The sequence below is a fragment of the Neovison vison genome, chromosome 7 (genome assembly GCF_020171115.1).
Source record: "Neovison vison isolate M4711 chromosome 7, ASM_NN_V1, whole genome shotgun sequence".
Classification (NCBI taxonomy): domain Eukaryota; kingdom Metazoa; phylum Chordata; class Mammalia; order Carnivora; family Mustelidae; genus Neogale; species Neogale vison.
The window spans coordinates 47,136,651-47,150,906 of NC_058097.1; the positions used below are offsets into that span (position 1 = coordinate 47,136,651).

At 40.5% G+C, this 14,256-nt stretch overlaps 1 protein-coding gene across 1 annotated transcript in view; it reads left to right on the forward strand.

Moving 5' to 3' along the window:
• Positions 1–14,256, forward strand: part of LOC122911699 (zinc finger protein 345-like) — a 42,170-nt gene that overhangs the window by 19,466 nt on the left and 8,448 nt on the right. Inside the window, 2 exon segments of the mRNA XM_044256669.1 lie at positions 113–239; positions 1,152–1,247. Of these exon segments, the coding sequence (XP_044112604.1) occupies positions 113–239; positions 1,152–1,247 (223 nt within the window).

Below are 14,256 nucleotides of genomic sequence, written 5' to 3' on the forward strand. Positions count from 1 at the left end.
CACAAGTAGGCAGAGAGAGAGGAGAAGCAGGCTCCCCGCTGACCAAATTTTATCTTAGGAAACATCATGAACTCTGTCAGTGGACACTTGGTGACTGTGGTATTTATTGCAGGGACAGCTGACCTTCAGGGATGTGGCCATAGAATTCTCTGAGGAGGAGTGGGGACACCTGACCCACACTCAGCGGCAACTGTACCAGGATGTGATGTTGGAGAACTACGAACACCTCCTCTTCTTGGGTGAGGAAGACTCCTTCCAGATTTCCCAAACCACACTCAGGGTTTTATTCCTTCCTGTGAAGACTGTATTTTGGGGGATTTCTCTTGTAATAACTAGAATTCAGATCCAGGCAGAAAGGGAAATAAGTAGATGGAGAGAAAAATCTTCATAATGTTTTTTTCTCAGCCTTAATTTCTCTTTCCTCAAGGAAACATCATTGCTTGTGTAGATGAGTGGCAGTTCTCAACCTTTAGTGACAGAATGGTGCTGCTCACATCTTTTTTTTTCAAGATTTTTTTTTTTTTATTTTGACAGACAGATCACAAGTAGGCAGAAAGGCGGGCAGAGAGAGAGAGAGGAGGAGGAAGCAGGCCCCCTGCTGAGCAGAGAGCCTGATGTGAGGCTTGATCCCAGGACCCTGGGATCATGACCTGAGCCAAAGGCAGAGGCCCCAACCACTGAGCCACTCAGGCGCCCCTGCTGCTCACATCTTAAACTGAAGTTTCCCCTGCTGATTATCATGTCTACTACTTGGAAGTGTAGGTCAGGATGTGAACATTGCAAATTCCTCCTGTGAGTTCTTTTTTTTTTTTTTTTTAAGACTTTGTTTACATATTTGACAGAGAAAGATGACAAGTAGGCAGAGAGTCAGGCAGAGAAAGGGGGGAAAGCAGGCTTCCTGCCAAGCAGAGAACCTGATGTGGGGCTCAATCCCAGGACCCTAAGATCATGACCTAAGGTGAGGGAAGAAGCTTACCCCTGAGCCACCCAGGTGCCCTGCCTCCTGTGTGTTCTGAAGGGACTGTTGGGGAACAGTTTTTAGGAAACCACTTTCTAGGATTGTACAAGATCATCTCTTCTCTCCTGAACACAAGACTGATGGAATGATAGAATTGGCAGCAATAGCCATTTTCCTTTTTCCTCATAAACAGGTCTCCTTCTGTCAAAGCCAGACCTGATTATATATTTGGAGCAAGAGAAGGAGCTCTGGGATGTGAAGAGAAAGGAGAACATAGGCTTCCATCCAGGTAGGTGGGAATGAATGAGGCAGATGACATAGGGGAGGCCCAAGTCTGAAGGAGGAAAGTAGACCTTACGCAGTGGTTTGAGTAGCTCTCCTTGAATGAAGATTAGTTGGAGACATGCCCAGTTACTTTTTTTTCTCTCTCCCAGAGGAACATCTGCTCTCCAACATGATCAAGTTCTTAGATTTCTCTAGGGATTCTCCTTCAGCTCCACTGATGGTCCATCACATCCATAGGGAGAGCCAGGAGACTCTCTTTCAAAAGAAATCTGAGAGCTTTTTATTGTTTTGAAGGCCTTGGGGAAGACATCCTATTTCTGATGACCTGTGCGCTATGGCCTTCGTACATTCTGCTTTTTATTATGGGACAAGTAGGTCAGGGTAGTTGTATGCACACTGGAGTTTGGTGGCGAAATTCCCGGAACACTGGAGACAGATTTTTAACATGTTCTGGCTTATACTTTCTAAGGTATGGAGGCTTTAATCTTAGTCTTACAAAATTCAGTTTCAATAACTTCATCAGATAACAAAACAATGCCCTAAAATGAGAAAATATACTGCTTTATTTCCCTTTGAATGGTCTTTTTTTCTTTTTCTTTCTTTCCCTTTTTTTTCTTTTTTTTTTTTTCCCTGTATAGAAATTTCTGCTCAATGAGTTCCATTCCTAAGTGGTAAAACACTCTAATGTCTCTAGAATTCCGACATAACAAATGATATTGGGGAACTAGCACATTAGAACTTGAACTTGTATCCTTTAAGAAATTATCATCTATTACCTTATTTTTTAAAAATTGCGTCATTGTATGATTCTTCCATGAACTTCTTGTAACTTTGTCCTGTGTGTTTTCACTTTCTATTTAGTTCTATATGAGATTTATCTTTGAATTTTTTACATCAAATGTCCTGATACGACATGGGCATGTGCTTTATAAGAAGTGAGTTAGACAATTAGTAATACTCCCATATAGTTTGTTTAAAAATTTTATTTCTTCGAGACAGAGAGAGAGAGAGAGAATGAGTATGGAGGGGAAGGGCAAAAGGAGAGGGAGATGCAAAGTCCCTGCTGAGCAGGGAGCCCAGTGTGGGGCTGGATCCCAGAACCCTGAGATCATGACTTGAACGGAAGGAAGATGCTTCACTGACTGAGCCCCCAGGTACCCAAAATCTCCATGTGTGGATTTCTTGTGTTCAGTAATGCAGTGTTGCTTCATGGGAAATTAATCATGAGGTTTTTCTTCTTCTTTCCTCAGAATGCATCAGTATTTAGCTCCAAATATTAATATAATATACAGTGTGTCTCAGCATATTTTCACCATCTATGATGTTTATTTATTCAGAAATGAAGATGCTGTTTGTTTCCTCTGTTGTAACAGAATGGACTATAGTGTTACATTCTGTGGAGGAGAACGAATATATTAATACCATAATGCACGTCTTTCAAGCTTTTTAAGTGTTCATAAAATTCTCATTTACACCTCTTTATGATTGACTTAAATGAGAATTCTTCACAATATTATAGTCCATGAAGACATGACACTCAATTGCTTGATTTTCATGGGTACGTGGACACGGTTCAAAATTATGGTAATATAGAAGTTTTCCTTCTCTGTCATACATCAGTGTTTTATTTAGAATTTCGTGGGTTGAGTTTTCTCTTACTCTGGTTTGGTAATTTCCTAAGAATGTGCTTCCTTGTCTGGCTCATTCACGACATTAGCTAGGTGTGGGTTGGGTTTTATCTGTGCAGGTTGTTAGAGGAAGAGAATTTTCAGCTCAGTATATTTCAGCATATTTCAAGACCATGTGAGTATAACTCAAAAAAGAATGAGCTTTATGCTTTTTGCTGGAAAATTCTGTGTGTTTTTGTCTTGTGTTTGTATGTCACACATATATACTGTGTCACCCCTACTTTCTGTCTCCTTGGTGAGTGGTCAGTGAATGTCGTTCCATGTCTAGGTGAGTTGTCATCCACATGGAATTGATTTCATCATGTATTTGTGGGTGAATTTTTATTCTCTGCATGAGAGAAATACTTTTATTGAATTCAGAGTAATTTTCAACATTTAATACTTATGTATATACTTCTGTTTTGGTATGAAATACAAAAGATATACTTTATCTAATTAATTGTAGGATTAATACCCATGATATGTATTGGTACCTTTGTCATTGAGTTATGCATCTTCTATGAGTACTTTCATTGTGGTAACCTTAGAGATTCATTAAAACAACTTAGCTGTAAAATGAACATTTTATAAACATTTTTATTTTAAAAATATTTTATTTATTTATTTGACAGAGAGATAGATCACAAGTAGGCAGAGAGGTAGGCAGGGAGAGAGAGGAAAGCAGGCTCCCCACTGAGCAGAGAGCCTGGGTGGGTCTTGATCCCAGGACCCTGAGATCCTGAACTGAACTGAAGGCAGATGCTCAACTGACTGAGCCACCCAGGCACCCCTAAAACAAACCTTTTAAAACTCAGTGTCAATTATATAGAAAATTCTTCTTCCTGTCTCCACACCTGCACACCCTCTTGACTTTGTTACCGACATCACAAATCCTTTTATGTTGGATCCTTTATTACCCACATTTGTGATTTTTATTCTTATTTTTTTTTCCCCCAAAAGCAAACTCTGTAGCAGAAATAAATGTGACTGGTATCTCATTTGAACACAGCACATTTGTTTAATTGTCTACATATTTACGTTCAGTGGAGAGCTCTGTGTTCTCGTGTGGTTGCAGTTTCTGGGTAGAATCCTTTTATTTCATCTAGAAAGACTTTAATGTCCTGGTAAGATTAGAGGGGTTTTTACTTGGGAATGTCCTCATTTCTGCCTCTGTGGAAAATAATTTTGCTCGGTAAAGTATTGCTGGTGGCTATTTTTCAGTCTTTGAGTACCTGAGTACGTTATGCCAGGCCCCATTGCTCTTCAGACTGCTGAGAATCCTCCTAGTGATATTCTAGGAGCTCTTGCACAAGATGAAGTGGATTTGCCATTGTGTTTGTTTTTAGATTTATTGATTTATTTGTTTATTTATTTATTTGACAGAGAGAGGTTATAAGTAGGCGAAGAGGCAGGTAGAGAGGGAGAGGCAGGCTCCCTGCTGAGCAGAGAGCTGGATGGGGGTGGGGGGGCTCAATCCCAGGACCCTGAGAACATGACCTGAGCCAAAGGCAGGGGCTTAACCCACTGAGCCACCCAGGTGCCCCTGTCATTGTGTTTCAAAAGTCTTTCTTCATCTGTGGTGTTGGGTGGGCTAATTACAACATGTCATGAGTTGTCCCATTCTTTGTATGTGGTCTGCTGTATATACCATAGTTTTATAAGGAAGTAATTTGAAGAAATAAAATATGAAGGCAATCATAGTGAAAATACATTTACTGTTGTGCACTGGATTTATCAAGCAAACTTCTCTGTGTCCTAGTGGACCACTGTTGATGAAAAGCACATTATTCAATGGTTAACTGTATTTGTTAGCAGACCTGAAAGGATTCAGGGGCAGATGAATCTTTAGAGAGGGAAAATTATTTTCAGTGTGATTCATTTTTCCTATTGACTCTATTTTGTACTTGTATATGGATGTTCAAAGAAAGCCAGAGTAGCAGAAATTTCATCAGATAAACTAGCCTTTTATCTTTTGTTTATACTGCTTTGATACCAGGGTACTGCTGATCTCACAGAATGGTTTTGACTGTATTTCTCTATTTCAAAGTTATAAGATTTCTTCTTATTGCTAAGATTTTGATAAGGATTGTTGGGGATGATTTTTGTAAATGTTAGTTTCTTTCTCTTGTCCTGAACCATGGCTCACCATCTAAGACCCACGGGGTCTCCCCAATGATCGCTAATTGAACAAAGGCACTACAAATATAATGATAGGCCATAGCTACACAATTCTCAAGGACTATCGATCAAATTTTACCCTGTATATTTCTCCTGTTGTTTTGTGAGGATAGAGAACACAAGCAGAGATTTAGGGTTTTGATCTGCACAGAATGCAATGTGTCATATTAAGCTAAAGGCAGATTTTGAAGTCCCAAAACTAAGTAGGAAGAAGCACATGTACATATATATGTGTGTATACCTATATCTTCAGAAGGAAAAGGAATCTTGGCTCAAACCAGGTCATTTCCAAGTTTGAAAAGTGGTGATTTCCTAGCAAGCAAAGAGGTTCTAGATTTATAATAGAAATAGTTTTCTTTTCTGTATTGTATTGAATTTATGCTTGCTACATCTGGTGTATCTTAGTTTGAGAATCTCCCCATGCAAATTGTCCCTTACATAACTGGGTTTTATTCCTGTAGGATCTACTCTGTTTTCCTTATTCCTGTGTCGACCTGTTGCTTACCTACCTCAATAGAGATTTTAACAAGAGTTTCCAAGGAGTGACATGGTATTCTAAATTTAATTTAAATGTGAGAGTAATTCTCCAGGGAGCATTATAAATTCCATGTAGTTAAATTGATAGACTTCATTACTGCCTTTGCAGTTGGACAAGTAAGAGTTCCTTAGTTACTCTTCTTTTCCCTTCTAGGAAGTGATGTCATCAGTGTTGGTCACTTCAGTGTCAGCATTTGATTAGGTAAAAATGTGGGCGCCTGGGTTGCTCAGTGGGTTAAGCCGCTGCCTTCGGCTCAGGTCATGATCTCAGGGTCCTGGGATCGAGGCCCACATCGGGCTCTCTGCTCAGCAGGGATCCTGCTTCCTCCTCTCTCTCTGCATGCCTCTCTGCCTGCTTGTGATCTCGCTCTGTCAAATAAATAAAATAAAATCTTTAAAAAAATGTGGATATTTCACAAATCCTGTTTTGTTTTGTTTTGTTTTTTAACACTTACTTGAAGGAAACAAAGATGGGACAGGGCTGGGTGCTGAGTAGATGTTCTAACTTAAACAGAAGACAGTGTTCTGTTAGGAGTGATGGAGCAGCCCAATGGAAGAGATGAAGCAGATCTAGGCTGAAACATTGGCCTGCATTCTTCATCTGTGGAGAGGACCTCGTCCAAGACTACACTACTGACTCTGAGTCTAGAAAGAAAAATTGTACTTTCTTTTTTCCCAAAGCCTGTCCAGTTCTTCTGTCCCATCTCTATTTCAGTGATGGAGGCATCACAGCTGACTTTCCCTTCTGTGTTCTGGAAACCTCGTTGTCACTGTACTCCCCCTCCCACCTAAGCCAGGCGGGACCTTGCTTAGCCTTAGGGGTAGCTTGGAGTTTTCTAATGCCACTGTAAATGGTTGATAACAGGATCATGTGAGGCCTATGTATGTTTTAAATACAATTTTGCCACCACTGCACTAGAAGAGAAGCAAAAATCAATCACTGGGCCACAGAATTAGTTCAGGCACTTGGCACTGGAAGTTGTGAGGACAGATAAAACATGATGTTGTGACAGTTTGAGAGGAAGCTAAGTGCTGTGGAAATGAAATATGGCAAAGTCTTGAAATGTGAACAAAGATGTGGTAGAGAGGTCCCTTTGGTCACTGTAAGGCCTAAGGAAGCTAGTCAGGATGAGCAAATGGGACAGAGATGCCTTTCTGGGAATTGTAGCTGTCTAGGACATCTGATGCTTTTCTCATGATGTATTGTTTTCCCTGCTGTCTCGAGGACCAGTTGCTATTGGATGACAGAGATAACTGTACTCTTTGAGGCCCAGATGCATGGAGTGTGTGGAGAGAGGATATTAATTGATTTAAACATGGTGGGCATATCTTTTTTTTTTTTTTTCTCCAATTTATTTATTTTCAGTAAAACAGTATTCATTATTTTTTCACCACACCCAGTGCTCCATGCAAGCTGTGCCCTCTATAATCCCCACCACCTGGTACCCCAACCTGCCACCCCCCTGCCACTTCAAACCCCTCAGATTGTTTTTCAGAGTCCATAGTCTCTCATGGTTCACCTCCCCTTCCAATTTACCCAAAAGCACATACCCTCCCCAATGTCCATAACCCTACCCCCCTTCTCCCAACCCCCCTCCCCCCAGCAACCCACAGTTTGTTTCGTGAGATTAAGAGTCACTTATGGTTTGTCTCCCTCCCTATCCCATCTTGTTTCATGGATTCTTCTCCTACCCACTTAAGCCCCCATGTTGCATCACCACTTCCTCATATCAGGGAGATCATATGATAGTTGTCTTTCTCCGCTTGACTTATTTCGCTAAGCATGATACGCTCTAGTTCCATCCATGTTGTCGCAAATGGCAAGATTTCATTTCTTTTGATGGCTGCATAGTATTCCATTGTGTATATATACCACATCTTCTTGATCCATTCATCTGTTGATGGACACCTAGGTTCTTTCCATAGTTTGGCTATTGTGGACATTGCTGCTATAAACATTCGGGTGCATGTGCCCCCTTGGATCACTACGTTTGTATCTTTAGGGTAAATACTCAGTAGTGCAATTGCTGGGTCATAGAGCAGTTCTATTTTCAACATTTTGAGGAACCTCCATGCTGTTTTCCAGAGTGGTTGCACCAACTTGCATTCCCACCGACAGTGTAGGAGGGTTCCCCTTTCTCCGCATCCTCGCCAGCATCTGTCATTTCCTGACTTGTTGATTTTAGCCATTCTGACTGGTGTGAGGTCATATCTCATTGTGGTTTTGATTTGTATTTCCCTGATGACAAGTGATATGGAGCACTTTTTCATGTGTCTGTTGGCCATCTGGATGTCTTCTTTGCAGAAACGTCTGTTCACGTCCTCTGCCCATTTCTTGATTGGATTATTTGTTCTTTGGGTGTTGAGTTTGTTAAGTTCTTTATAGATTTTGGACACTAGTCCTTTATCTGATATTTCGTTTGCAAATATCTTCTCTCATTCTGTCAGTTGTCTTTTGATTATGTTAACTGTTTCCTTTGCTTTGCAAAAGATTTTGATCTTGATGAAATCCCAAAAGTTCATTTTTGCCTTTGCTTCCTTGCCTTTGGCGATGTTCCTAGGAAGATGCTGCAGCTGAGGTCGAAGAGGTTGCTGCCTGTGTTCTCCTCAAGGATTTTGATGGATTCCTTTCTTACATTGAGGTCCTTAATCCATTTTGAGTCTATTTTTGTGTGTGGTGTAAGGAAATGGTCCAATTTCATTTTTCTGCACGTGGCTGTCCAATTTTCCCAACACCATTTATTAAAGAGGCTGTCTTTTTTCCATTGGACATTCTTTTCCTGCTTTGTCAAAGATTAGTTGACCATAGAGTTGAGGGTCTATTTCTGGGCTCTCTATTCTGTTCCATTGGTCTATGTGTCTGTTTTTGTGCCAGTACCATGCTGTCTTGTTGATGACAGCTTTGTAATAGAGCTTGAAGTCCGGAATTGTGATGCCACCAACTTTGGCTTTCTTTTTCAATATCCCTTTGACTATTCGAGGTCTTTTCTGGTTCCATATAAATATTAAAATTATTTGTTCCATTTCTTTGAAAAAGATGGATGGTTCTTTGATAGGAATTGCATTAAATGTGTAGATTGCCTTAGTTAGCATAGACATTTTCACAATATTTATTCTTCCAATCCAGGAGCATGGAACATTTTTCCATTTCTTTGTGTCTTCCTCAATTTCTTTCATGAGTACTTTATAGTTTTCTGAGTATAGATTCTTAGCCTCTTTGGTTAGGTTTATTCCTAGGTATCCTATGGTTTGGGGTGCAATTGTAAATGGGATTAACTCCTTAATTTCTCTTTATTCTGTCTTGTTGTTGGTGTAGAGAAATGCAACTGATTTCTGTGCATTGATCTTATATCCTGACACTTTACTGAATTCCTGTACAAGTTCTAGCAGTTTTGGAGTGGAGTCTTTTGGGTTTTCCACATAGAGTATCATACCATCTGTGAAGAGTGATAATTTGACTTCTTCTTTGCCGATTTGGATGCCTTTAATTTCCTTTTGTTGTCTGATTGCTGAGGCTAGGACTTCTAGTACTATGTTGAATAGCAGTGGTGATAATGGACATCCCTGCCGTGTTCCTGACCTTAGTGGAAAAGCTTTCAGTTTTTCTCCATTGAGAATGATATTTGCGGTGGGTTTTTCATAGATGGCTTTGATGATATTGAGGTATGTGCTCTCTATCCCTACACTTTGAAGAGTTTTGATCAGGAAGGGATGCTGTACTTTGTCAAATGCTTTTTCAGCATCTATTGAGAGTATCATATGGTTCTTGTTCTTTCTTTTATTGATGTGTTGTATCACATTGACTGATTTGCGGATGTTGAACCAACCTTGTAGCCCTGGGATAAATCCCACTTGGTCGTGGCGAATAATCCTTTTAATGTACTGTTGAATCCTATTGGCTAGTATTTTGGTGAGAATTTTTGCATCTGTGTTCATCAAGGATATTGGTCTATAGCTCTCTTTTTTGATGGGATCCTTGTCTGGTTTTGGGATCAAGGTGATGCTGGCCTCATAAAATGAGTTTGGGAGTTTTCCTTCCATTTCTATTTTTTGGAACAGTTTCAGGAGAATAGGAATTAGTTCTTCTTTAAATGTTTGGTAGAATTCCCCCGGGAAGCCATCTGGCCCTGGGCTTTGTTTCTTTGGAGATTTTTAATGACTGTTTCAATCTCCTTATTGGTTATGGGTCTGTTCAGGCTTTCTATTTCTTCCTGGTTCAATTTTGGTAGTTTATATGTTTCTAGGAATGCATCCATTTCTTCCAGATTGTCAAATTTGTTGGCGTAGAGTTGCTCATAGTATGTGCTTATAATTGTTTGTATTTCTTTGGTGTTAGTTGTGATCTCTCCTCTTTCATTCATGATTTTATTTATTTGGGTCCTTTCTCTTTTCTTTTTGATAAGTCTGGCCAGGGGTTTATCAATTTTATTAATTCTTTCAAAGAACCAGCTCCTAGTTTCGTTGATTTGTTCTATTGTTTTTTGGTTTCTATTTCATTGATTTCTGCTCTGATCTTTATGATTTCTCTTCTCCTGCTGGGCCTAGGGTTTCTTTCTTATTCTTTCTCCAGCTCCTTTAGGTGTAGGGTTAGGTTGTGTACCTGAGACCTTTCTTGTTTCTTGAGAAAAGCTTGTACCGCTATATATTTTCCTCTCAGGACTGCCTTTTTTGTGTCCCACAGATTTTGAACCTTTGTATTTTCATTATCATTTGTTTCCATGATTTTTTTCAATTCTTCTTTAATTTCCTGGTTGACCCACTCATTCTTTAGAAGGATGCTGTTTAGTCTCCATGTATTTGGGTTCTTTCCAAACTTCCTCTTGTGGTTGAGTTCTAGGTTCAGAGCATTGTGGTCTGAAAATATGCAGGGAATGATCCCAATCTTTTGATACCGGTTGAGTCCTGATTTAGGACTGAAGATGTGATCTATTAGGACCGAGGATGTGATCTATTCTGGAGAATGTTCCATGTGCACTAGAGAAGAATGTCTATTCTGTTGCTTTGGATGAAATGTTCTGAATATATCTGTGATGTCCATCTCATCCAGTGTATCATTTAAGGCCTTTATTTCCCTGTTGATCTTTTGCTTGGATGATCTGTCCATTTCAGTGAGGGGAGTGTTAAAGTCCCCTACTATTATTGTATTATTGTTGATGTGTTTCTTTGATTTTGTTATTAATTGGTTTATATAGTTGGCTGCTCCCACGTTGGGGGCATAGATTTTTAAAATTGTTAGTTCTTCTTGTTGGACAGACCCTTTGAGTATGATATAGTGTCCTTCCTCATCTCTTATTACAGTTTTTGGCTTAAAATCTAAGTGATCTGATATAAGGATTGCCACTCCTGCTTTTTTCTGATGTCCATTAGCATGGTAAATTATTTTCCACCCCATCACTTTAATTCTGGAGGTGTCTTCGGGTTTATAATGAGTTTCTTGGAGGCAACATATAGATGGGTTTTGTTTTTTTATCCATTCTGATACCCTGTGTCTTTTGATTGGGGCATTTAGCCCATTTACATTCAGGGTAACTATTGAAAGATATGATTTTAGTGCCATTGTATTGCCTGTAAGGTGACTGTTACTGTAAATTGTCTCTGTTCCTTTCTGATCTACCACTTGTAGGCTCTCTCTTTGCTTAGAGGACCCCTTTCAGTATTTCCTGTAGAGCTGGTTTGGTGTTTGCGAATTCTTTCAGTTTTTGTTTGTCCTGGAAGCTTTTAATCTCTCCTTCTATTTTCAATGATAGCGTAGCTGGATATAGTATTCTTGGCTGCATGTTTTTCTCGTTTAGTGCTCTGAAAATATCATGCCAGCTCTTTCTGGCCTGCCAGGTCTCTGTGGATAAGTCAGCTGCCAATCTAATACTTTTACCATTGTATGTTACAGACTTCTTTTCCTGGGCTGCTTTCAGGATTTTCTCTTTGTCACTGAGGCTTGTAAATTTTACTATTAGGTGACGGGGTGTGAGCCTATTCTTATTGATTTTGAGGGGCATTCTCTGAACCTCCTGAATTTTGATGCTCATTCCCTTTGCCATATTGGGGAAATTCTCCCCAATAATTCTCTCCAGTATACCTTCTGCTCCCCTCTCTCTTTCTTCTTCTTCTGGAATCCCAATTATTCTAATGTTGTTTCGTCTTATGGTGTCACTTATCTCTCGAATTCTCCCCTCATGGTCCAGTAGCTGTTTGTCTCTCCTTTGCTCAGCTTCTTTATTCTCTGTCTTTTGGTCTTCTATATCACTAATTCTTTCTTCTGCCTCATTTATCCTAGCAGTGAGAGCCTCCATTTTTGAATGAACCTCATTAATAGCTTTTTTGATTTCAACTTGGTTAGATTTTAGTTCTTTTATTTCTCCAGAAAGGGCTTTTATATCTCTGGAGAGGGTTTCTCTAATATCTTCCATGCCTTTTCAAGCCCGGCTAGAACCTTGAGAATTGTCATTTTGAACTCTAGATCTGACATATTACCAATGTCTGTATTGATTAGGTCCCTAGCCTTCGGTACTGCCTCTTGTTCTTCTTTTTGTTGTGAATTTTTTCGCCTTGTCATTTTGTCCAGCTAAGATTATATGAAGGAGCAAGTAAAATACTAAAAGGGTGGCAACAATCCCAGGAACATATGCTTTAACCAAATCAGAAGAGATCCTAAATCGTGAGGGGGGATTTCTCCCCCCTCACAATTGGGTGAGGGATCTCCTGATTGGGATCTCTTCTGATTGGGATCTCCCAATCTCTTCTGATTGGGATCTCTTCTGATTTGGGGATAAAAAGAGGTTCAAAAAGAAAGAAAGAAAAAAAGAATTAAAAAAAAGATTTTGAATTAAAAATTCAATCAAGAATTTAAAAAAAAGATTGAAGAGATTGGGATCTCTTCTGATTTGGGGATAAAAAGAGGTTCAAAAATAAATAAAGAAAAAAAGGATTAAAAAAAAGAAAATGAAGAAAGAAAAGTAAAAAAAGAAAAAATATATATATATATTAGATAAACTAGTTAAAAAACATTAAAAAGGAAAAGGGTAAAAGTTAAAAAAAATTTAGCAGAAGAAGAGAAAAAAAATGAAAAAGAAAAAAATTAAATTAACTGCAAGAGTATAAAATCACAGGGAGAAAGCCATGAGTTCAGTCGTTTGTTTTCTCCTCCTCTGGAATTCTGCTGCTCTCTCCTTGGTATTGAAACTGCACTCCTTGGTAGGTGAACTTGGTCTTGCCTGGATTTCTTGTTGATCTTCTGGGGGAGGGGCCTGTTGTAGTGATTCTCAAGTGCCTTTCCCCCAGGCGAATTGCACCGCCCTTACCAGGGGCCGGGCTGAGTGATCCGCTTGGCTTTGCTTTCAGGAGCTTTTGTTCCCTGAGCGCTTTCCGTAGAGTTCCGGAGGACGGGAATACAAATGCAGCCTCCTGGTCTCCGGCCCAGAGACCCCGGGGCCCCGCTCCCCAGTGCGCCCTCAGAGAACAGCTCCTAGTAACTTGCGTCTGCCTAACCTCCGGCCGCGCTCCGAGCTTACCATGCCTGCGACCGGTTCAAGGCAACACTGAGCTGCGAGCTTACTGTCGGCTCTGTCTCTACAGCCGGCTTTCCCTTTCCAATATCTGCAAGTTCTGCAACACTCAGACACCTCCGATCCTTCTGTGACCCTGCGGGACCTGTGGTCATGCCAACCCCGCGTGGGCTTCGCCCCGGTTTAGCCTCCGGAGCGATGTCCCTCAGCGGAACAGACTTTTAAAAGTCCTGATTTTGTGCTCCGTTGCTACGCCGCTTGCCCCTCCCCCCGTTGTCTATCTTCCTGTCTCTTTGGATTCACTTCTCCACCAGTCCTACCTTTCAGAAAGTGGTTGTTTTTCTGTTTCTAGAATTGCTGTTCTTTTTCTCTTCGATCTGCCGATGGATTTGCAGGTGTTTGCAATCTTTAGATAAGCTCTCTAGCTGATCTCCTGCTAGCTGAAGTAGTCTCAGCCTGCTACTTCTCCGCCATCTTGACTCCTCCCCCAAGGTGGGCATATCTTAAAGATGTCACATGACAGAGTAGATGTTGAAGATGAAAAAGGTTGCCAAACAATACCAGTGAGAACCAGCGAGGTGTGTGTTCTGACTTAGTTCCTACAGAGGTTGTCAAATTTTGTCTGGTCAGAATCACTGGGAACACTTTAAATGTGGAGCCCTGTGCCCAGCCTTCTATTACCATGTCAGTTGTTCTGGGGTGCAACCCACCACCTTTGCTTTCTTAAACAGTCTCAGGTGACTATCTGGGGACTAGACCTTGTGACCCTATATCTGGGAAAACATTCATAGATGGTTTCTTCAGGAAAGGTAGTAGCCCTTGGGTAATGTAGTAAGATACACAGGTGATGCTGAACATGGGGCAGGACTGAAGGCCATTCTCTGTTGCAGGTCAGGACTGTAGACTGGGCTCTGAGGCTGGCCAGATTCACTGATGAGGCATCCTGCTCATGCAGAGCAAGAGGCTATGCTAAATGCTTGGTCAGTCCTGCTGGCTTGGTTTTCTCCCAAAAAGCCTGTAAGAGAGGCTCTGAGGTTGTCTAGGGTCTCTGTTCAGGTGTCTAATGGTGTAAGAATGGAGGATAGGGTCAGCCATGTGAAGTGACTTAGAACATGCATAGCTACCCAGA